At 40.9% G+C, this 23,042-nt stretch overlaps 1 protein-coding gene across 1 annotated transcript in view; it reads right to left on the minus strand.

Moving 5' to 3' along the window:
• Positions 1 to 23,042, minus strand: part of USP13 (ubiquitin specific peptidase 13) — a 110,652-nt gene that overhangs the window by 15,766 nt on the left and 71,844 nt on the right. The window contains exons 11-19 of the mRNA XM_081026168.1: positions 22,655 to 22,780; positions 21,415 to 21,568; positions 19,253 to 19,427; positions 16,204 to 16,292; positions 13,771 to 13,893; positions 12,361 to 12,387; positions 9,172 to 9,315; positions 7,223 to 7,389; positions 5,547 to 5,700 (exon numbers count right to left, since the gene is read on the minus strand). Coding sequence (XP_080882294.1) covers positions 5,547 to 5,700; positions 7,223 to 7,389; positions 9,172 to 9,315; positions 12,361 to 12,387; positions 13,771 to 13,893; positions 16,204 to 16,292; positions 19,253 to 19,427; positions 21,415 to 21,568; positions 22,655 to 22,780 — 1,159 coding nt within the window. The remainder of the gene's footprint in view (positions 1 to 5,546; positions 5,701 to 7,222; positions 7,390 to 9,171; positions 9,316 to 12,360; positions 12,388 to 13,770; positions 13,894 to 16,203; positions 16,293 to 19,252; positions 19,428 to 21,414; positions 21,569 to 22,654; positions 22,781 to 23,042) is intronic.

The raw sequence follows: 23,042 nt of genomic DNA on the forward strand, positions 1-23,042 counted from the left end.
GAAGATGGTGGCTGAGCCAGCAAGCGCGAATTATAGTTAGCACGGAGGATTACAAGTAGCAAATGAGGTGGGTTGGCAGAAAAGTGGACAGCAGGTTGCGGATAGTGTGGCTCCTGCTTCCTGTGTCTCCAACCCAGTTGCCAGCGAGAATACAGTGGTATGACTCCCCTACCTATGGCTCCGTAGTTGTTCTTTTTTGGCCTCGCCATATCCTGCGTTCTTATGTGGGGAGCGGGAGCTGAGACCCTGCATGACACCCTGCATGACACCAATTCAAACACCAAACCTGTCATTATTTTTAGTGTGAACTTGGTTTAGTCATGTCCTAGTAGCCAGTGTCCTCCTCCTTAAGACAACAGTAACCTAATCTTGCTTTTAAGGTGTGGTCCTCAAATTTAAACTGAGTTAGAAGCACTTGGAGGGCCTGCTAAACCACACATGGCTATGCCCGCCCCCAGAGGGCCTACTTCAGTAGGTCTGGGTGGGGCTCAAGAATTCACATTTCTAACAAACTTCTAAGTGATGCTGATTCTGCTGGTCCAGGACCACACCTGAACCTGAGTGCCTGAGCGAGAGAAGGAAGATGTCTCCACCCTCAGGCTCCATGCATGGGGCCTGTAACCAGGGGAGGGGAGGGCACACGCCTGAGTCTCAGATTCTCAGGAGCTTTGCTGAGAACTCTGGAACAAGACTTCCTGCTGGACTTCAACCTGGAAAGATACAGCTGCAGGTGGCACTGACGGCCGTCTTGTGGCCATCCAGGAAAGCCTGTCTGAGACTGGAACCGATCCGAAGGAAGAAGAGGGCTGCATCCAGGTCAAAGGGTTTGAGTGCAGCAGTCAAGGGCACGCCTGGAGTCGAATCTCCCTCAGTCTTTTCAGTTTTTATGACACTATACTTCCTCTATTGCTTAGACAAGTTTGGCTCAGCTCTCCTGCCACTTACAACAAAACCCTGAAAATTGAGCTTGTTGGTTTTATTTGGTTGGTTTGTCTATCTGTCTGTCTGACTCTCCATTGTGTTCCTAAATAGCAATTGCCTTTACCAAAAAAAAAATAATAATAATGAAAAACAAAGTAAAAAGCAATGACCTATAGAGAATATACATCTCCCCCAGTTAACCTACCAATTTAATATAACTCTAATCAAATCCCTGCAGAATGGCCAAACACAAGAGCAGGAACTTTTTAAAATTCAGTAGTAATAATTTAGAAAATACAATGGGGAAAAATTTATTCATAAGTAACTTTATTCATCAGAAAATATATTCATCAGAAAATATACTTTATTCATCAGAAAATACACTTCTGGAAAGTGACTAAACTAGAAATGCACAGAATGTTTATAAAGAAAACCATACAGCTTTGCAGGGGGTGGGAGAAGGGGAAAAACGTGAATCAAAGGAAAAGGATAACATGTTTCTGGTCAGAAAAACTCAATATTGTAAAGCTGCCAGGTATTCCCAAACTAACAGATAATTTGTGAAACTCACACACATCAACACAAAAAATAAAAATAAAAAGCTGAAAACCTTAATAAAAATGGGAAAATGGGCCAAAGAAATGAAGAAGCAATTAACACAAGAAGAAAAGCAACTAAGCAATAAAGACATGGAAAAAAAATGAAGCATGCTTAGCCCAACAGCACTGCTGGGAGGGACGGGCAACAGCAGAGACACCACTGCTGCATTGCTAGGGCTAAGGTCATAATCTTTGTCAAAACCTCAAAAATACGCAATTTTCACTCAAGAACGTCATTTCTAGAAACTTACCCTAAGGAAATAATCAAATGAAGGCCCAGGAATTTTTATTACAGCATTATTTCAATAGAGAAGTAAGAAAGGGGATAAAACTAAAATGTGAACAAATGTTTATTACCTGGATAGGGATTAAAAGAGGAATTTGTTGAACTTCTGTGAACAGAATTCATCCTTTCAGAATTTTAAAAAATCATTGCTGTCATCTTCTGAATGTGCAAATAGCCCCATGATTTGAAACTCTTTCTATAATCATTTTTGTATTTAAATAATAACTAGTTCGCCTAAAATTGGGTATATAAATTATGATATATTTATACAATGGACTATTAATATATGTTCAATGGTCTAGACTTACATATATGTATACCCACAGTTATGGGAAAGCAGGTTATAAAATAACAGGTATAGAATAGAACGTTATATATTTTATAAATACATATTTATATTAATTTTTATATATTTGCATAGAAAGGTCTAAAGAATATACACAAAACATTAACAGTGGTTATGAGTGGGTAATAGATTGTTGAGCCTTTATTTTCCTCTTTTCATACGTGTATATATTTTCTGAAGTTGCTAAAATTATTATATATCCTTTTAATTAAAAGAAAAAATAAACAATATAAATGTTAATTTTTTTTAGAAGGAAGAGAGAAGTGACTGACATATGTATTCAGCTGCTAATGCAATAAAGTACAAGAAATCCTATTTTTTCTTTCCTGCGATTTATTCAATATAACACAAAATAGTACAATGCCAATTCCTCCGTATGGCACTTAGTGGAGGCAGCAAAAAAAATACTGTTCCTGTGATCCATGGCATTCATCTAATTCTTCATTCAATCACCCATTTGCTGATCACCTCCCATGGGCCACGCACAGTGCTGGAAAGGTTACTTTAAAAATATCTGTTCTCAGTGTGGAGGTTCCTCAAAAAATTACCATATGAATAGAATTACCATATGACCCAGCAGCAATCCCTCTCCTGGATATCTACCCAAAAAAATCTGAAAACATTTATACATAAAGACACGTATGCTCCAATGTTCATTGCTGCTTTGTTTACAGTGGCCAAGATATGGAAACAACCAAAATGTCCTTCGATAGATGAATGGATAAAGAAGTTGTGTTATATATACACAATGGAATACTATTTGGCGGTAAGAAAAGATGATATAGGAACATTTGTGACAACATGCATGGATGGATCTTGAGAGTATAATTCTAAGTGAAATAAGTCAGACAGAAAAAGCAGAGAACCGTATGATTTCACTGATATGTGGTATAGAAACCAAAAACAACAAAAGAACAAGACAAACAAATGAGAAACAAAAACTCATAGACACAGACAATAGTTTAGTGGTTACCAGAAGGTAAGGGGGGTGGGGGTGGGTGATGAGTGTAAGGGGGATCAAATATATGGTGATGGAAGGAGAACTGACTTTGGGTGGTGAACACACAATGGGATTTATAGATGATGTAATACAGATTTGTATACCTGAAATCTATGTAATTTTACTAACAATTGTCACCCCAATAAATTTAAAAAAGTGTCTGTTCTATAAAATCAGATACAAAATGTATTTGTTGAATTAGGGAGGTTTATGTTTTTTAGTTTTTCATAATTAAAATGTTCACTGCCCTTAGATTCTGAACTTCCTGTATGATTTCTCATAGTGCATCACTGTCTTTTTCCCCACCCTCACCGACAAGTACCCTAACTTTGGGGACAACAAGGAGTAAGGCCACAGAGTTTGGCCCACAGTGCCTTAAATTAAAGGATGTTTGAAAGCATTATCATGACATAATCAGCATTATTCAAGGACGCAACTCAAAAACCAGTAGTGCCAGGAATATCTGCAGATCACTCTGGGTTCGGTAAGCCCAAAAAGATGATGTGGCTGTTCCATATCATTAATGACCATCTTTCAAAAAGTGGTCGATCCCTCCAAGCTCCATCAGAAGATGGAAAACCCTAATGATCTCCCTCTGCAGCCAAATATCTTGGCAGCTTTACAATGGCCCCATCTTGTGGATTATTCCTTCTGCGAGAAGAACTCACCATCCCCAAAGAAAAGTCCATTACAGAGAGTCAAAGCAGCATTGAACTGGTGGACATGTAATACATAACAAATCCTGCTCATGAATTATTGAGTAATTTTTCCCTTACAGCTTTTAATATTTTAGGCAAGCCATTGATTTGTGAAAAGTAATACAAGACCCTTTAGATGAGTATGGAGGTTGGGATAACTATACCTCATCCTTTTCTTACCTAGATGGAATAAAACAGTTTTAGTGAAGAAATTCCTATTTTATATAAAAGAAGAAGAAAGTTTCCCTCCCATCTTCTCTCTCTAGAGCTAGGTCAACATACACATATTAGGTCTGACCATCAACGAGTAGAGCTACAGCTGGATAAATATAGGAACACATGCTGCTAATGTAAATTGAAATAAATCCAATTATTTTTTACTTGGTACTTTCTATGTGCTGGACACTATGCCATTTATAAAAGTAAAATGGCCTCTGTCCTCCACAGGCATCCAGTTAAACTAGAGACACAGATATTTACATAAACAATTTTATCATAAGATGAAGTTGATACCAGAAACGGGGCACACTGCCTGGCTTGGAATTCTGGTTCTACCCATCACTAGTTATGTGACCTTGGCAATTAACTTTCTTTACCTCAGTTTCTTCATCTGTAAATTCTACCTCTCTGTTACTGTGAGGATTACTGTGGGAGGGTTACTGTGAGGATTAAGACGGCACAAATGGAAGTCCTGTTAATGTCGGTCTAATCATTACTAGCACGTGAGGTAAGAATGGACTGAGTATGGCAAGGACCCGGCAGAACCGTCCAGAGAAATGGCATCTGTGGCCAAGTTCGGAATCGTGGTGAGGATTTCACAAGTCAGGATGGAAGGGCATTTCACAAGTAAGGATTAACCTGAGCAAACACCTGAATGTAGTAAGAAGAAGGTCAGTAACAGCTGAGTGGGCTGATGCTATGGCGGGGGGGTGCGAGGGGGGGGCGCAAAAGGAATGACACTGAGATAAGGCAGGCTGGCATGTGACTGGAGGAGGGGATGAATGCCGGGCTAAAGAGCCTGAACATTATTCTGTAGGCAATGACAATCCAAGAAACAGGGTATCGCCATGATGAAGAACATGGATTCTGGGTGTGAAGCTCAGCTCCTTCAGAGCTGTATGACCTCAGTCAGGCAAGGTACCTAATATTTCTGTTTTCTCACTTGTAAGATGGGTGCTCTGAGAATTAAATGACTTTATATGCAAAGTGCTTAAAACAGTGCCTGGCGTGTAGTGACACGGATAAATGTTGGCTGAGAGAAAAGGCAGCACACTGGCCTATGGCGCCTCTTCCTGCAATCCAGACAGCCCTTCCGAAAATGATCAGCCGTTGGTATGGGCAACGACAGGGTCAAGGCTAGCACACTGCTTTTCAACTGCTCAAAAAATACCACCATGAAATCAAATGTTCTCTTTTGGACAAAAACTTCCATGGTCCATGAAAAAATTTTATCTCACAGGACAGACAAAGTCAAAGCTGGAGCTAAACGGGCACACACACTACCAGGCGACATGACTCTGAGTTTGTCCAAGACTTTGTCAGATGGCCATGCAAAGTAGCAAAATGTACCATTCATGAGAAGATGGGATCTGTGCTGACTGGGATGATGGCCAAGGCTGTGCTATGAGTGGGAGGAAGGGCATGAGCCCAGTGTACAGTCACAATGGCTCAGGCAACCCCTCAGGCAAGAACTTACTTCCAGATCCGTCCTTGACTCGAGGCCCTTCAGGCTTGGCCTCCGAAATAATGTTGGCATTGGCATTATTCTCCATCTCGACCACGAAGTCACTGTCCTCCTCAAACTCAGGGTGGCTGAAGATCCAATCGAGGGCTCTTTCCAGGTTACTATCCTAATAAAACAAAACGTTTTTACAATGTATGCAGTCCCAGGCCTCATTATATCCTGACCGTTTGAACCAGGATGTCAAGCAGCGAGGGCAGGAGGCCTGGATTCATTAGTCCTAACTGCCTGAGAAAGAAGCTCTGACTCTGCACATGAAACGCACTCGGCATTCTGCAAGTCTCCCCATCGAGGTCTGTAACAAGATTCACTGGAAAACAGTTCTGAGCAGATCAGCATTCCAAAGCCCATATCAGCGTTAGCTCAGCATTTCTGAGGCTGATAATGATAATGATGGGGTACAGAATGCCAAAGAATATGACATTTGTTGGAGTGCAGTCCTTTTTCTAAGGCCACAGTAATTGCACACACTACATTCTCTGCCAACTTTATTTTCTGCAGATAACCATGCAAAGTAGAGGGGTACCAACGTTAGTGTTGTATTAGTGCCTCTTCTCCCCAAATGTTGGCAGAATGATTTAACTGCATTAGATACAAGATTAATGCCGTAATTAATGATAACAACACTGGGTAGTTAAATTATTTTAAGCTGAACTCTGTGCAGTTCATACCAGTGGACCATAAAAACATTTCCATCTCCCTCTGTTTGTGAGATCACTGGTGGGGTAAAGAATTTGTTCAGACATAGAATCTCCAATGAAACAGCCAGAGAAGTAAACTAAGTGGAGCATAAGCAAGTATCCTGAGTAAAACAAACACTGCTTGAGATATTTCAAGTATTTTAACAGGAAACAGATTGTTCCAGCCACATTCCCATGAGCCAGTTGAGAGCTCCCATGACCTCAGCAATGCAACCCAGCAGGCAACCAGTCAGGACAGGCAAGAAGGAATTGGTAGCAGACAACCACTCAAAGGAAGGATGGGCTAAAAAAAAAAAAAAAAAGTACTTTCCTTCACTATTAAAACAGATATCTGCACTACAAAAGGAAGACTTCTAACTCTGACTCTGCTCTAGTTTCACGATCCCTCATCTTCCGACAATATCTGAAAGTTCATGAATACTGGAAGAACCTTCTCTCTCTGCAGAGGGAAACGGAAGCAGAGAATTCCAAGGAGCTATTCAGTCTTCTCTATGGACTTTTGAGGGACATTTCTACAAGATCTTGGTTTAAGAAAAGCATAATTTCTCCTAAAGAACTGGCTTATTGAGCACAGAATCTCACCCATCCCTCGCTGCTGTATAGCCAAAAGCAAGCTCCAAGTCAAATCTCTGACCCTCTGCCAATAAACATTAAAATGATATGGAGTTTCTTTCAGTTTGGTCATCTTGCCCCAGCTGTAATATCTCCCTATTTTTTTCTTATCTCTCTATTCTTAAGCTCTCTGTATGATTCCCTCAATCATTGAGCTTTATATATACTCTATACAAATAAATCCCTGTGGACCACGGTGGGGTATAGAGTGAGGCCAAAATGACCAATTGGAACATTGGAAAGTCTCAGTTGCTTCCGGCAGAAATACAAACCACTCCCCTAAGAGGAGGGTATCCGCACACAGTCTCTCATGCTTACCGTTGCTCGTAGCGCCTGAACAGCCTGAGTTCGATGGAATCCCATGGAGGTAATGATAGCTATAATCTCCTCGGGAGGCTGGTTATCCAACCCAGTAGCACCAAAAAGAGAGGCTCCAGCAGAAGCTGCTCCTCCATAACCGGGCATGGTCAACGGTTCAGCAAAATCTGGGGAAAATAATCACACTCAAGCTTTTTTTCTTTTTTTTTGGTCTTGAAATAAACATTTCTGAGTTAAGAAGTATAAGTACCGACAAAGTTACAATAATCAAGACAGTCGGTACTGGCATAAACATACAGATAAACACACAGATCGATCAAACAGAATTGAGAGAAATAAACCCATATTGATTTTCAACAAGGGTAGCAAGACCATTCAATGGGTAGAGAACAGTCTTCTCAGCAAATTGTGCTCAATTACATATTCACATGCAAAAGAATGAAAGTAGACCCCTACCTCACACGATATACAAAAATTAACTCAAAATAGATCACTGACCTAAACGTTAAGAGCTAAAACTACAAAATTCTAAGAGGAAAACACATGAGTAAGTAAATCTTTGTGACCTTGGGTTAAGCAATGGTTTCTTAGATATGACACCAAAAGCATAAATGACAAAAGAAAAAAAGGATAAACTTGATCAAAATTAAAAACTTTTGTGCTTCCAAAAACACCACCAAGAGAGTGAAGACAGCCCACAGAATGGGAGAAAATATTTTCAAATCATATATCTAAGATATTTGTATTCAGAATATTAAAAAGAACTCTCAAAACTCAACAATAAAAAGACAAATAACCTCATTAAAAATAGGCAAAATATTTGAATAGCTATTTCTCCAAAGATATACAAGTGACCAATAATATGAAAGGATGCTCTATATCACTCACCATTAGGATAATGCAAATCAAAACTACAATAAGATACCACTTCACATCTACTGAAGTGGCTGTAATAAAAATAATAATAAGGATTGGTGAAGACATGAAGAACGCTCATACATTGCCGGTGGAATGTAAAATGGTGCAGACACTGTTGAAAACGATTTGGCAGTTCCTCAAAAAGTTAAACATAGAGTTACCATATGACAAAGCAACTCCACTCAAGAGAAATGAAAACATATGTCCACACAAAAATTTGTACATGTATAGCCACATTATTCATAATAGCCAAAAAGTGGAAACAACCCCAAATGTCCATCAATTGATAAAAGGATAAATAAAATGTAGTGTGTCCATATAGTAAAATATTCTTCAGCCACAAGAAAGAAGTACTGATATATGCTACAACATAGGTGAACCTTGAAAGCATTATTGTAAGTGACAGAAACCAGACACAAAAGATCTCATTGTATGATTCCATTCATATGAAATGCCCAAAATAGGCAAATCCATAGAGCCAGAAAGTAGATTAGTGGTTGTCAGAGTCTAGAGAGAGCAGGAGGATGGAAAGTGATTGGTAATGTGTAAAGGATTTTTTTGGAAGGAGATAAAACTGTTCTAAAATTAGATAGTGGTGAAAGTTGTACAACTCTGTAAATTTACTGAAAACCATTGAAATGTACACTTTAAATGGACCGATTGTCTTAATAAAGTAGAGCAAAGTAAAAACTAACTAAAACATTTTTCATGCACATTTTTCTATATCAAGTCCTCATCATCTCCTAGCTACAAGTATATCCCACATCTTTCCAGTGGTCTTTCTGCCACTGATTTATATACACATTAAAGGGTGAATTATGTCTCAATAAAGCTGTTATTAAAAAAGAGAGAGAGATAAGAGAAATATTGTGACTTTGCTATGCAGGCAACGGTAGCCCCCGGGCCCCCATCACCATGGCAGATTAAGAGCTAAAAAGTCATTTTCTGGAACACATTCAGAGGACCTGGAAGTATCGAGGCTTAGTATTACTGAGGACTGCATCCCACCACCCCACTTTCCCACCGCCTACCTGGCTCTTCCATGTGAACGATGATCCAGTTAAAGGCCACCTCGGCTCCCATATTTCCAGTAAAGTACACGGCCTTCCGACACGCTTCTAGAGGAAATCCCATCTCGGCCAACTGCATCACTGACGACTCATCGATGTCTGATGCTACAGAGCACAACAGAATATTCTGCTGTGAAAAAGTAAACTCTCTTTCTTCCTGCCTTAGCTTCTCTTCACCCCTTTATCCACACGCTAGCCAAAGAAAGTGCTATGTCGTTTGGTGTGCAAATGGTAGTTTCACTTTCTTTTGTTTTATGCCATCCAAATATTAAGCTGTTTGAGTTGACCTAAATCTTGACCTCAGTAGAAACCATAATAATTACCTGGACAACCCAAACCCTGAAAAACAACTGTCTAATTTCATATGGGGAGATTTAGTGTATTTCCAGAACCGTTTCAGCCTCTGAGATCGTACTCAAGACCTTTACAGATGCCTCTCCTAAGACTGAAGTTTGAAGAGAAGAGCATTAGCTACAGGCCAAAAATCCAGTTCCTTAAAGTTCACAAGAAGTGACAGCAAGTTTTTTAGGGCTATGCGCAATCAAAAGAAGTAATCAACCCTGGGAAATGGAGAGCCCAAACGTTAAGTACAGAAGAAAAAAAAATGTTTTTTAATTGTGTACGTTTAAAATATTAAAAAGGATAGCTTTACAAACCTAACTTGGGCTTGGACACTAAGGGTTTGTTTTCTTTTATTTTCATAATAATATACAGGTATTAGTAGAGATGTGTGTATATGTGTGCATAAATATATATGTGTGTATACGAGTACATGTGTATACATGTAAGCACATATGTATATGTATATACATGTACATTATATGTGCATACAAATTTATAATTACATATACATATATCTATACATACACATGTGTGTGTATGTGTGTATGTATACAGACCTATAGGCTTGTATATATATTTAGATATATATTTGTACATGTGTGTATATGTATGTGCTTATATGTATACACATACACTCCTACACAGTGCTCTCAAATTATGCCAAAGGGGGAAAACAGGAGCACAAAATATATCCTTTATGTTTTCCATGTCCTAAGGTCTCTAATCTATTAAAAATTCTGTCAAAGGTGACAATGAATAAAAGGATTAAGAAACAGAGATATCTGTTCTACAAAAATTGTATTGAAAATGTTTATCAAAATTCTCTCTTACAAAGATAACAGAACATCATATTAAGGCCAAATTGTAAGTAAGCAATGATGTAGGACAGCAGTGATTCCCAAATTGCCCTACAGTATCTTAGCATAGGAGAGATGTAATTATTGAACCACAAAGCAAGAGGTTTCCATGGTCAAATAAATTTTTAAAACCTATCCTCCATAGTCTTCCCTTAGCAATTCGCAATGTGCATTAACATAGTGAAGACTCAAAAATCCTGTAATAAATACTCTTACAGTAAAGACACTACGAAACTTTTTCTACAGAACACCTTTCGGCATAAACTCTAACGTTCCCTGAAATGCAGTCTAAGAAGTGTCGCTCAATAAGAAGTGTATGTATGTATGTAACAGCATATATAACAGCATGTTAGATTAAAAATATATAACTCCATTTTTGTGAAAAATAAAGTGAGCCAGGCGTCAGTAAAGAATAGCAGAAGGAAATATGCCAAATACTAAGAGTGGTTACAGATGGGTGATGAAACCATAGATGACTCTTATTGCTAATCCACAGTTTCTAAATATCTCTTTACTTTTATAAGAAGAAAATAATCAAAGTTATTCCTTTTAAAAATCCGAGAAAGGTAAATTAACCCCAGATAATTCTATTTTCTCCTGTTGAGTGCACGTAATTGTTGATAAGACAGCAAGCTTAGATCTAATAGGAAATCAATGCCCAAACCACTAACACTGGGAAATGGCTGAGTGCTACGGTCAGAGACAAACTCCTCTGGCATGGTCAGTTCCAACCACCCATCACCTCCCCTGGGGTAAGAAAGAGCCTGCAGCCAGCTCTCTACAGGATCAGGAGCAGCCAGCAAACCTCTCCGATTCCAGGAAAGGTCGAGTGGCATGAAAAGCACACTTGTCCTAGCCCTGGTTCTGGTCCCAGCTCTTGGGTCTCTGAACGTTCCTGGGTCTCAGTTTTATACTCTATAAAAGGTCACCAGTGCTGCCCTTCTTTCTACAATAAGGAAATGAAAATCTGGACTTTGTAATAGTAACATTACATACAACTGAAAGAATTCATGGAATAATGAATATAATGTGACTCGTGGTAAACATTCAAAAGTAGTAACAGCCACTGAATAAAATTATTCACAGAGGCAATGGTTTTCCCAAGATCCTCACTGACCCTAACAGCTTCTTCTAGCAATCAACAAATCAGAATTTAAAAAAAAAGAAAAATCAGAATTGATCCAAGAAAGGAAATGTGGAGGTCTAAGCCACATGATCAATCATTTGCCGTGTAAAACCCTTGAACTTCTATATTAACAAATAGTTCATCTTCAGAAAGGCTCTGTAGAAAAAAATATTCAGAGTATTTAGTGTTAAACACTCCCTCTTCCTCCTAGTTAATACATGAATATTCTCTATAAATAGTTTCTTTTTTAACGTTCTTTTTAGAAAACCAAGGTACATCAACTCCCACAGGATTAAAGAACTGAAAGCCTACAAAATTAACACAAAACCCAATGTCACTAATACCCTTGAGAGTATTAACCAAGACTACCGTGTCCTGTCGGTTGTGTGTCTTCTGTCTTCATTATATATCCAGGGTCAAGAGGATACAAAATAACTGGCCACTGCGCCATCACTACTGACAGAGGCCTGCTCATGGAGCCAGAGGGAAGAAATGGCATCGTTAGCCCCCATTCACTCAGGAGGAGACGCAAGCTCAGAGAAGTTAAGTAAATTATTCTAGGTTATACCGTCATAAATGGCAGAGCCAAACTTCCAGCCCAGGGCTGGCTGGCTCTCATGCTTACGGTCATTCTCCTGAGCTACAGGGCCACTTCACCACTACGCCACTGGTTTACATGTGCTGCTAACTCAACTTGCAGACAAAGAATCATTTCCACTGTGGCAAAGCTGGATATGCACATGTACAGAAAAGAACCCCAACAGGGAAATGTGTTAGACCAAAAACAATTGTAGGACACAGGGGAAATTTTCAAAAGATACATACGGTCTAGCAGCTGGTTCATCAGGCGATCTGGAAAACCAAAGGAAAGGGCAGAGAACGAGATCAAACCACGGCAAAGCGTTTTAGAGGAAGAAAAAGAATCAATGCAGGGCACGCCCTCACTCTGTAAACCCTGGGGAGCCCACAGTGTTGTCAACCTCTCAATCCCCCCCACACAGACCACCCCGGCCTGCACAACACAGTCATTACAGTAAGGAGGGAAGATACCAGGGTTCAGGCGTTTAGAGCAGATAAACCGTGATGCTCTCACTATCATTGCAATGAACTAAATCATTTTTCTCCCTGTATTTCTAAGAACTCTGTACAGTCACAAATCAAGGATTCTATTCTGAACCTCAGAGAAAGCAGGAGCAGGGCTAATAAGCCATCTTGGATTTCCCTGATGCTCATACTAATCTCTTCTTCCTCGAACCACCTGTACCACATAACCCAGAATGCCCCACGTACAGGTCTCTTCTCTAATCCCCATAGTGTGTGCTTTTACATCTGACTTAGCATTAGAGAATCAGGTAACAAAGATACCTCTCTTGAATCCTATCTTGCTCCTCCTGGATTCACCTTACCCTTCTGTGCACTCAAACTGAGTCACCCATAATATTCACCGCTCAGCTAATGGCATACCTGTGGTAGAGGAGCCCAGAGTGCTCCACCACTATTAGTGATTTCACCTAATTAACTCCTTAGGAAGGTGAACAGCAAGCAGGTACGCAAGCAAAGTCAGAGTGAAACTGATGTCACCGGAATAATTGAGCTAATAATGAACCCAAGATTTTTCGACACTGTCCTTAGAAACACAAATGTGAGGCAACTATTTTATGTTTATGTCCTTTTCCCTTAAAAATTTAAGTACTCTAAACAATGACCAATTTAGCATTCACAGAGTGAAAGAAAAACAAACCGCTCCCTTGCTGAGGAGCAGTGATGAAGTTGAGGGGGTGAGATGTGGGCAAGATTTTTAAAACCAACATTCTCTGTTGAATTGCCACTTTTGGTTGTCTAAAGGTGCTCCTGAGAATCACACAGCTCCCCTGGACTAAGAGCCTACTGAAAATGCACTCCTTCTCCTCCCTCCAGGCCCATTTGGGAGAAGTAGAGAGAGGGAAGGGGGCAATCTCAAAGGCAACATAACCTGAAAACTTTCTGAAAACTGGCTGCTGCTATCGCCATTGATTTCTACAAGCCTGTGTCAACTACTTGTGTTAGGTCTGTGCCTCTCCCCATGTCTATTTTAAGCTTATGGTTGCAGCCAGGCCTCACTGCTGTGTGACTATGGTGGGTATTAACCCAGGAAGACAGCCAAGAGACCACAGAGTGGTGGGAGAAAAGTGACTATTCCCGCAGAGAAGAGTGGTGGTGAGTGGAAGAGATCGTCCTCCTGGAAGAAGAAGATACCTTTTGAGTCATCAGGAATGAGTATGGGGGGGCTGATGTCCGGAAGTTCCTCCTCTCCCGGCTGTAACCCCCTGGCTCGGAGATGGTTAATATCAAGCAGATCTGGCATATCAACAGAAACATCTGCAAAATGAGAGAGATCACACATTCACTACATTCTCCCAAACCCCACAATCACCTCCTGAAACCAGCATCACTAACTACATGTATGTGTCTAGGCAGACCCAAGAGAGGCTTTTCAGGTCCCTGGAGTAATCACAGAACCGGGAGACTCAGCAAGACTGATCTGGAGAACCAGGGAAAGTACAGAGGGTGGAAGGGTTTTCACAGTGACCAAGAACAAATGGGATAAGCCAGAGGTCGCAAACTGGCAGGTCACAGACCATTTGTAGCCCAGACACTCTCCGTTTGTTGGTTTTAAAATGTTAGCAACAAATTCCAATTTTTAAATCATAAGATTTAATTTAGAAATCCAGATTTCCAGCTTATTTTGAAAAACAGAAAGCTATGGCATAGTCTCATACGTGTGGCCTCAGAGACAGTTTGTCACATACCTATTCCTATTGCCTCCATGAACCTGGGCACATATTTCTGCTATTCTGATTCTTAGGGTAGAAAAACATTCCAATCCCTGTCTTTGTCCAAAGTGGAATACCCAAGATAGATAGCTACGTGTTTCTTATACCCAGCCCACCTCTTTAACTCATGTTATCACCCTGTCCTCTTTAGGCATTTGAGTTTGCAACCTCTAGTTTGGGCCTTTTCTCACTTCATGATGAGTAATGCAATTTAACTAAATAAATGAAGAATGAAGTTTTAAAGAAATTACTCAAATCTCAAATGTCTTAGTATTGGGGGTACATTTTTTTTTCTCAGCTCAGTTGTTACTGTATTGACATACTCAAATACAAATTTATCAGTCTAATGTCCTATTGATATTTAGTACTGCATATATTCAGACATAGTAATAATAATAAATGGGTTCAAATGTTGGTGTAGGGTATGTCTCTAGGGCTAGCAAACAGAACCTGAAAATACTGTCCCCAAAATCAGTTATGATGCCAGGTACATAAACCCTAGTTTAAAACAACAACCCAAAGAAAAAAGCTTATGTAAAAAAATTTAAACCTCAGGGAACAGCAAAAACAAACATAATATATGACCCACAAAATCAATACAATTATTCCTCAACAGAAAAATCAGGTTCATTAAAGAAAGCTTTGGGACTCCTTTAAATTCAGGAAGTCTATGAAACCTCATCTGAATTTCTGTTTTTTCTCAGGAATTCCAAGGACAAAGAAAAATAAGAAAACTATTTCCAAAGCAATTCAAAGCCTTTGGAAGCAGTCAGTTTTCTCCCAGGTGCTGCTCAGGTTCATGCTGAGTGATGAGGACCCTGCCCTCTGCCCTCCTCCCTGCCCACAAAATTATTCCACCAAGAAGAGTAAAGATCTGCCACAGAATCAGTCACAGCCTAGAATCAAGTCACATGGCAAACAAGTGCTGTTAACTGTTAGAGCCGGAAGCTTCTGGGAAATCACTCCAGCCGATTTTTCATTTTTTTTTCTTATCTCCTTCACATGAGCAGATAAGTGCTTAATGAACCAGTGTTTTTTAAGTGCTCAAAAACATAAAAACTTTGGAAGACTGGCAAACAGTCTGAGGTACTTGCTTGAGAAACCACAGAGGGTAAAACTGTACATTCTTCCACACCACTAAGGACAGCCTAATAACACCCTTGCTACTAGATCATGATGGTGGAAAAAGTGTTCTTATGCACTGTCTGGAAAATAAACCTCTGATAATCGTCAAGGCCCTTTAAAAGTAGCAAAAAGAAAGCGCAACTAAGCCAAAGTCACATCCCGTTTTTGACTGTGTAATGCAGCTGACTATGCTCATTTTATTATTGATAAGATTTGCACGATTTAAGAGAATGTCATTAGCCACACCTGCCTGCGTCAGAAGTGGAGGAGAGATGCTACGAGGAGAGTGTATGTTCAATGACTGGACTTGCACCTCCACGTGTGGCCTCTGGACCACCAGCACCCGGCATCACCTGGGAGCTTGTTAGAGATAAAGAATCCCGAGCCCCCCCAGACCTGCGGAACAGACCTGCCTTTTACCTAGATCCCAAGTAATCTGTATGCACATTAATGTTTGGGAAACATTGTTTATTTGATAATGTGGGGGTCTTGTCTTCACTCTTAGAATCCACTCATTCCAAACCCTATTATTAGAGGGGTGGATTACCATGTGGCGATTTTATCATTGGTGCTTACCATATACTCTGATTCGAAAGAGAAAGGTGGGAATAATGGAAAAAGAATGAAATGGAACTGTTGCGGGCAGCCAGCTACACGAGCTCTTTCACATACCATGTTTTCTAAATGGCTAATTTGATGTTTTCAGCAAAAGCATGCAAAAGATACCTACCAAATTTTTTGGGAACCCAGTCGAGACCAAAAGTGAACTTCTTGATCTGCACTACCAAGTATTCAGGGAATGAGGCAAATCGCGATGTTCTGGGAAACACAAGGGGATTGTATCAATGAAACAAGGCGATAAGAATTATGAATATAGTTCATGAAGCATCACAGGCTTTGTCTGAGGCATCCCTGGCAGCTCCAATGCTGGACTAAAGAGAAGGATCACGCAGACACAAGCAGACACACACGCCCCCACTCCTGCTCAATCATCCTGGCCTTTTCATAAGAAAAAATGTTTAATATAGGAGAATGTTATCCCTTGAGAATGATTTGGGGCCCATTGCAAAATTGTCACTTTCACTTTGCTGTGGCATTTTATAGTTCAGAAAAGTACTTTTCAACCATTAACATTCGTTGTTTTCCCTAAAACCCTTGCTGGCATTTAGTGTGTGTGTGTGTGTGTGTGTGTGTGTGTGTGTGTGTGTGTGTGTGTGTGTGTGTTTGTAGGTGTGTACGGGCATCCATGCATTATGTGTTTGTATGTGGGGTTTGAAAAAGCTCTCCAAGCAATCTTAACATCTCCACTCCCACTATCTCACGGCACAGAGGTGGCATAAAGAGGGTTTTTATGGAACTTTGGTTGAGGTTGACTATTTGAAATGCAAGCGCTGCACTAAAATACTACTTACCTAAACACCTGGTCACATGGATCCTAGAGGTACATATATTATGGGTATCTAAAATATCTAAGTCTGGGCCGGCCCAGTGGCTCAGGCGGTTAGAGCTCCAGGCTCCTAACTCTGAAGGCTGCTGGTTTAATTCCCACATGGGCCAGTGGGCTCTCAACCACAAGGTTGCCGGTTCAACTCCTCGAGTCCCGCAAGAGATGGTGGGCTCCAGCCCCTGCAACTAAGATTGAACACAGAACCTTGAGCTGGGCTGCCCCTAAGCTCCCGGATGGCTCAGCTGGTTGGAGCACGTTCTCTCAACCACAAGGTTGCTGGTTCGACTCCCGCAAGGGATGGTGGACTGTGCCCCCTGCAATGAGCTGCGCCCTGCACAACTAAGACTGAAAGAACAACAGCTTGAAGCTGAACGGCACCCTCCACAACTAAGATTGAAAGGACAACAACTTTTGGCTTGGAAAAAAGTCCTGGAAGTACACACTGTTCCCCAATAAAGTCCTGTTCCCCTTCCCCAATAAAATCTTTTAAAAAAAATAAATAAAATATCTACGTCTGTGCTTTAAATTTACAATACATATGGTCAATGTATTGAGCTTCCCTTCAAACTTTCAAAAAGGTGAATTGCCTGGACTTGAGTCTGACAATTTTATTCACAGACTATTCAACTTGTAGAACAAATTCCTGCCCAGGTTCCAGCTCATTCTCTCCACATTTACGATCTTGGTTATAACACCCATTTCTAGTTGAGTGTCAATGTGGATGTGGTGGGTATACGTAAAAAGAAAACTAGCTGTAGGCAGATACTACAGACATCTTTTAATAGAAAAGATTCTAGAGCCCCTCCCCACAAAGTCCACTTTCCAAATCTCAGTCACTGCCTTCTACTACTTGGAATGCATCCTCTCAGAAGCCAGAAAACAAATGCACTGCTGCCCCCTAGTGCAGAAGATAAGTCACAGTACAGGAACAGAGCACTGTTCCAAGGGTTAAAAGACAGGAATTGGGCTCTTGAAGATGTACTTAATTTCACTCCAAATCTGGGTGAATCACGGACCCTCCCTGAGGTTCCATTTTCACATCTACAGAATGAATTTATTAATAATACCTGCCATCCAGGGCTGTGCAATGTTCATGAAATGATGTGGAACTACTCGGCACACTAGAATGTACACATAAGGAATTAGCATGATTACGTGGCCACAAAAGAGCTGGACCGCATGAGGCCCTGGGCACTGACTCGGTCTGTCACTGATCTGTATTTTGCCCCTGGCAAGTCACTTACCCCTCCGCACCTCAAATTCTCCATCATGATGATGGTAGAAGGATACAGGCAATAATATAAGGGGGCTCATCAAAAAACAGGAACTTACCTTTCCTAAAGAACTGATCTACTGTGATTCTGGCTCCCTCTCCAGAAGTTATATATGATCTCTAATTAAGTTTTCTTATCTTCTGAGAACCAGCAATAAACATCATTCTTACTTAAATATAACCAAGTCCTCAATTTCAACAAACCCAGCAAACTCAACCTGATATTTTCGACTTAGTAAAAATGTCTCTTCTCTGACCTCTTCCTCTTACCACATTAAGCTTAAAATCTGGAAAATACATAACAGTGAAATCAACTAAAGGTCATCAGTAAGTTCATGATTTCCAAAATGTGGTTCAGGGGCCCCGAGACTCTTGCAGTTGCTCTGTGTTCAGTATCTGGGTGAGGTATCAGCTGGCAGGTAATACTATGGGGTAGGGGGCAGTGGAGGGAACTCAAGGCTGGGGCAGGGTGGGAGGAGGGGGGATAATTTAACGCTTCCTTACTGCCAACTACCAATTCAAGAGTGCCAGAAAGCAGTCACATTTAACACATCTACTGTTAAGAATTAGAGAAAACAAAGACCCACCTCGAGGAGTCTAGATAGGGATGCCTACAACTAAATATTTGCAGCATTGAAGAGAAAATCAGGCCAGCAAGCATCATTCCTCCATTACAGGTGGAAGGACATTGGGTGGTAACTTCCCCCCGGGACAGAACATAAGTGGAGAAGTGGACATGGGAGAAGAATCCAGATCTCCTGACTACTAGCCCACAAAACAAAACACAAAACAAAAATTATTCCCTACCTAGCACATAATATAGATTATAAACCTGTTTTATTGGCTAGGTCTCACACAAGTGGGGCCTAAGGCACCTAGGGTTGTGTGAATCATAATCCCATCTCACCACCAATGAACAAGCATGCGCAGATGCATACAATACTCTGCCACCCCTCCCCTACCTTAGTTCCTGCCTCTCAAGGACCCCTCCTCATCCCACTTCCACCACCCAAGCACACATACATGCACATGTCCATACACACATACACACACACTTACTTCACTCCCGCGGACTTTGCCTGTAGGGCACTGCTCCAGAAATCATCAACATTTTCTGGTTCAGAAAAGGCCTGAAGACAGGCACTAAATGGTATCTTAGCACGAACCAACTCGGGAAGGGGTCTTCTGTTTGCTTCTGCTTCCCTTCTCGTTAATTCATAGGCAATCAATTCATCTGCATAAAAGACCAAATGAGAGACTTTGCAATCGCTCTTATCTTCTTGAAATGAGAAACACCACCTCTGGACAATCTTCCCCAAAGGCTTGTGGGCTGGGTGGGACAGCGTTGCTTACTTGCTGCCCTTCACCACTCCAGAGAAGCCTACAGAAAAGCTGTTCTTGGGGTTTCTTGGATGGCACTGATAGGTTGTATCAAGCCATTCATATTTATTTTGCCTCGTCCCCTTTGAGACTGATGGGAGGGAACTGTGAACTCTGGCCCAGGTGAGAGGTTCAGACCACATGTATGACGTAACTGATGCTAAACCTGGTTTCTCATTTGTCCAGAGGTCAAAGCTGGTTTACCCAAACGCCACCCTCCAATCAGAGTCTTCACACCAGAGAATTTCATACTGAAAGACACTCAAGGGCTCACCTCTTCCTGGGCCCTTCGTGATGATTAGAGGCCAGGGAGGGGGTAGGTCGAGGAGCAGGAAGTCTAAGGACTGCAGTTAACCACCAGCACACAGCGTGTAACACTGACGTTGCCGAGGCAACTCTGGGCTGAGGTTACCCACACCTTAGATTTCAGAGCAACCCACCTAGAAGGCCTTCCTATACTAGCTCAGGTCAAATGATTAAACACCAAGGGGAAAAGAAGTGAGTGCGCTGTGAACTTCCCAAGAGTCAACAGATCTGCTCCTGGAAACTACCTGTAAGTCAAGATTTTATATAGATTTTTGAGTGGGTCTCTCTGGGAACTCCTTTTGTGTTTAAAAAAAAAACAAACTCCTGATTCAGTTTTTAGGCACACGTATTCACTTATGTGTATCCTTAAACTGTGCTTTTAAAATTCACGTCCCAGTCCACCATCAGTGTATGATGTCCTTACATCTAGAACGCTAGCGTTCGGTGTTCCCAGCGATCAGTATCTAGAGACTAAGCTATCAATCACCTTTCTGAACAAAATAGTCCCCACTCATGAATTATACACAGCGAGTTAAACAGGATCATAAAACTAGGCGGAACACATGAGCCAGTGTCCCCAAAGTTGGCAAGAGAAAGCAATTAAGGCTAATTCTAAGAAGGAAACAAATGACAGACCCTCACCCTTATTTCTACCTTGTATGAAGAGTAAGGATTTAAAAACGGGTCAAAAGCAGCATGAGCTTATAGAAAATGGAAATCATTTCACTATAAATGCATGATAATCACCACTTTCCAATTAGCACAATCAAGTAACTGCCCCCGCAAAAAAGAGGAAAAAGGGTACCCAGGGAACTGCTGAACTTTACAGAAATGACCTGTTCATGGGAGAGAAGAAACCTAGCAGATATTTTTAGTTTTTCTGCTTCTAAAATGTCAATTCTAAGGAATATCATTTATCTGTTCTGTTTGGGAAGAACCAGATTAGACTGACTGCAGGAAACTTCCACTCAGACCCCAACCTGGCGGCAGTATCTCGGCCTTTGTCCTGCTTCCAAAGTCCAGAGACCCGTGTATGGGCCTCGGCCTATAAATAGCCCCGTCACACTTCATCTCCTACAAGAGGCATTGGAAATACTCGGATGCCAAAGTTGGATTTTGTTAAGAGACCTCTACTTGAATGTCTCACATCAAAAAATGCAGTTCTGATCATTTCTCTCAGACTTTATAGCACTATTTATGAGTGATAATATTAAAGAATTTTCCACATGTGCACTTACAAATATTTTCCCCCAAATTAAGCTGACTCCAAGCCAACCAGTTGGTCAAATTTATAGGCAGTTAAATAGGTTCCATCCATAACCTATCCGCAAAAATCTGTGATGCATTTGATTGTTCTCAAAAGAAAGTCACATGGGGACTGAAGAAAAGATGAAAAGAGACGTGCAAACCATACACCATCTGGGCTGGGTCTACTCCTGATAGAACTCTGCTGTGACTAAACCGTATGATCTCTGCTTCGAGGGTTTTCACAGATGAAGAAGCACACGGCAAATGTCCTACTTTGGAGCCTTTACCTTTGTTGGTTGCTGCCTCCATGGCGACAGGTAACTGCATCAGGTAATCCACCCTCTCCATGTAGCGGACTTTTCGGGTCTGACAGCACTGAATGCGTTCTTCCACCAAAAACCGAAAAACATCACTTGGGTTTTCTGAGCCAATGCGGTTCCTCTGACGGTTGGAATACATCAGGTTCGTGAATTTATGAATATTAACCCATAAATAAAAATTAGCATAAAATCAAACATAACTCTGATGTAAAGACCTGGTATTATAAAATATTCCCTCTGGGCATGCTATTTCACCAGAGTACTTTAAAAGCAAAACAATGGTATTTATCTAAACTCCAAAAAGGGGGGATGGGGTCAATAAATTATGATTCACCGTGTGAATTAATATTATGCAGCCATTAAAAATCATGGGAGAGGGACTGACCTAGATGAAATTAGAAGAAAGAGGATGAGGGAGTGAAACTAAAGAGAAAGGACTGCCCTGGAAAAATTAAACCAATGGATGACGTGATTATATTAATGTATTCATATAAATTATTCATAAATAAAGTAGAAATCATGCTGCATTCAAGTATGCAATGACATAGCAAAATGTTCACAGCAGATGAAGTGGAAAACATTGCTTAGAAACAAAATGAAGGAAATTAATAAATGCACCTGGAAAATAATGGGTGGGTCAGACACCAAAATGTTAACACTGGTTGTTTGTAGGGGCTGCTATTACGGGTGATTTTTATTTCCACCTTTGTGCTTTTCTGTATTTTCCACAAAGAACATATTTTTAATCAGAAAAAAAAAGTAGTTTTTTTAAGAGGGGAGAAAAGGCTTTAATCATGAATTCTCAGTGGCTTTTAAAAACCACAGCATTGAATGTGATTCAACTCTGCTGTGAGCAGTGTGACTACCTCTGAGTGGTGGCAGGAGGACACCAAATACCACATGGGACTCTCAAGAAGCTTTGTCACCAAAAGAAAGAAAAGTACAGTAACTGACAAATACACCTATAACACATACAAATTAAAAGGAGGACAGAGCTACCCATGAGCGCCCAGAAAACAGGGCATGAGGCGTGATGACGTCCGGTAGGCAGAACAGAGAAGCCTCAAAGAAGCCAAGTCTGACAGAGTTTGACAGTGAGAGGTTTAGGTGAGGAGGTGGGGCATTCTGGCCACGCCAGAGTGGGCTGCGCCTCGGGGCTAGGCACACTGCTTACAACCCTTCTGAGCAATTTTGAAGACTGACTCACCTCTACTAGATTCACCAAGTGTAAGAAAAACTCCTGGGCATCCTGCTGTCTATTGGAGGAGAATTCCGGATGACTCTTGCTTACGAAGGCCTTAAACATGCGTGGAGAGATCCCATTCTGTTGAGGCTAAAATATAAAAATAAAATCAACTTACAATACTTTCATACCCATGAATAGCACTGAGTGGCAAGCAGAGTGGTGATTACTGTAAGCCCTGATGTCCAGATGAGAGAATGGAGGCCCACAGAAGATAAACAAGAATAACGCTGACATGCACTGCATGTTTAGTATGTACCAGGCCCTGCACTCTGAGCTTGATGTGAGAATAGGATGGGACGCTTCCTGTTGACTCAAAACTAAAAATCCACTTTCTCAAGAGAGACACTAG

This window comes from Rhinolophus hipposideros, assembly GCF_964194185.1.
Source record: "Rhinolophus hipposideros genome assembly, chromosome: 2".
Classification (NCBI taxonomy): Eukaryota; Metazoa; Chordata; class Mammalia; order Chiroptera; family Rhinolophidae; genus Rhinolophus; species Rhinolophus hipposideros.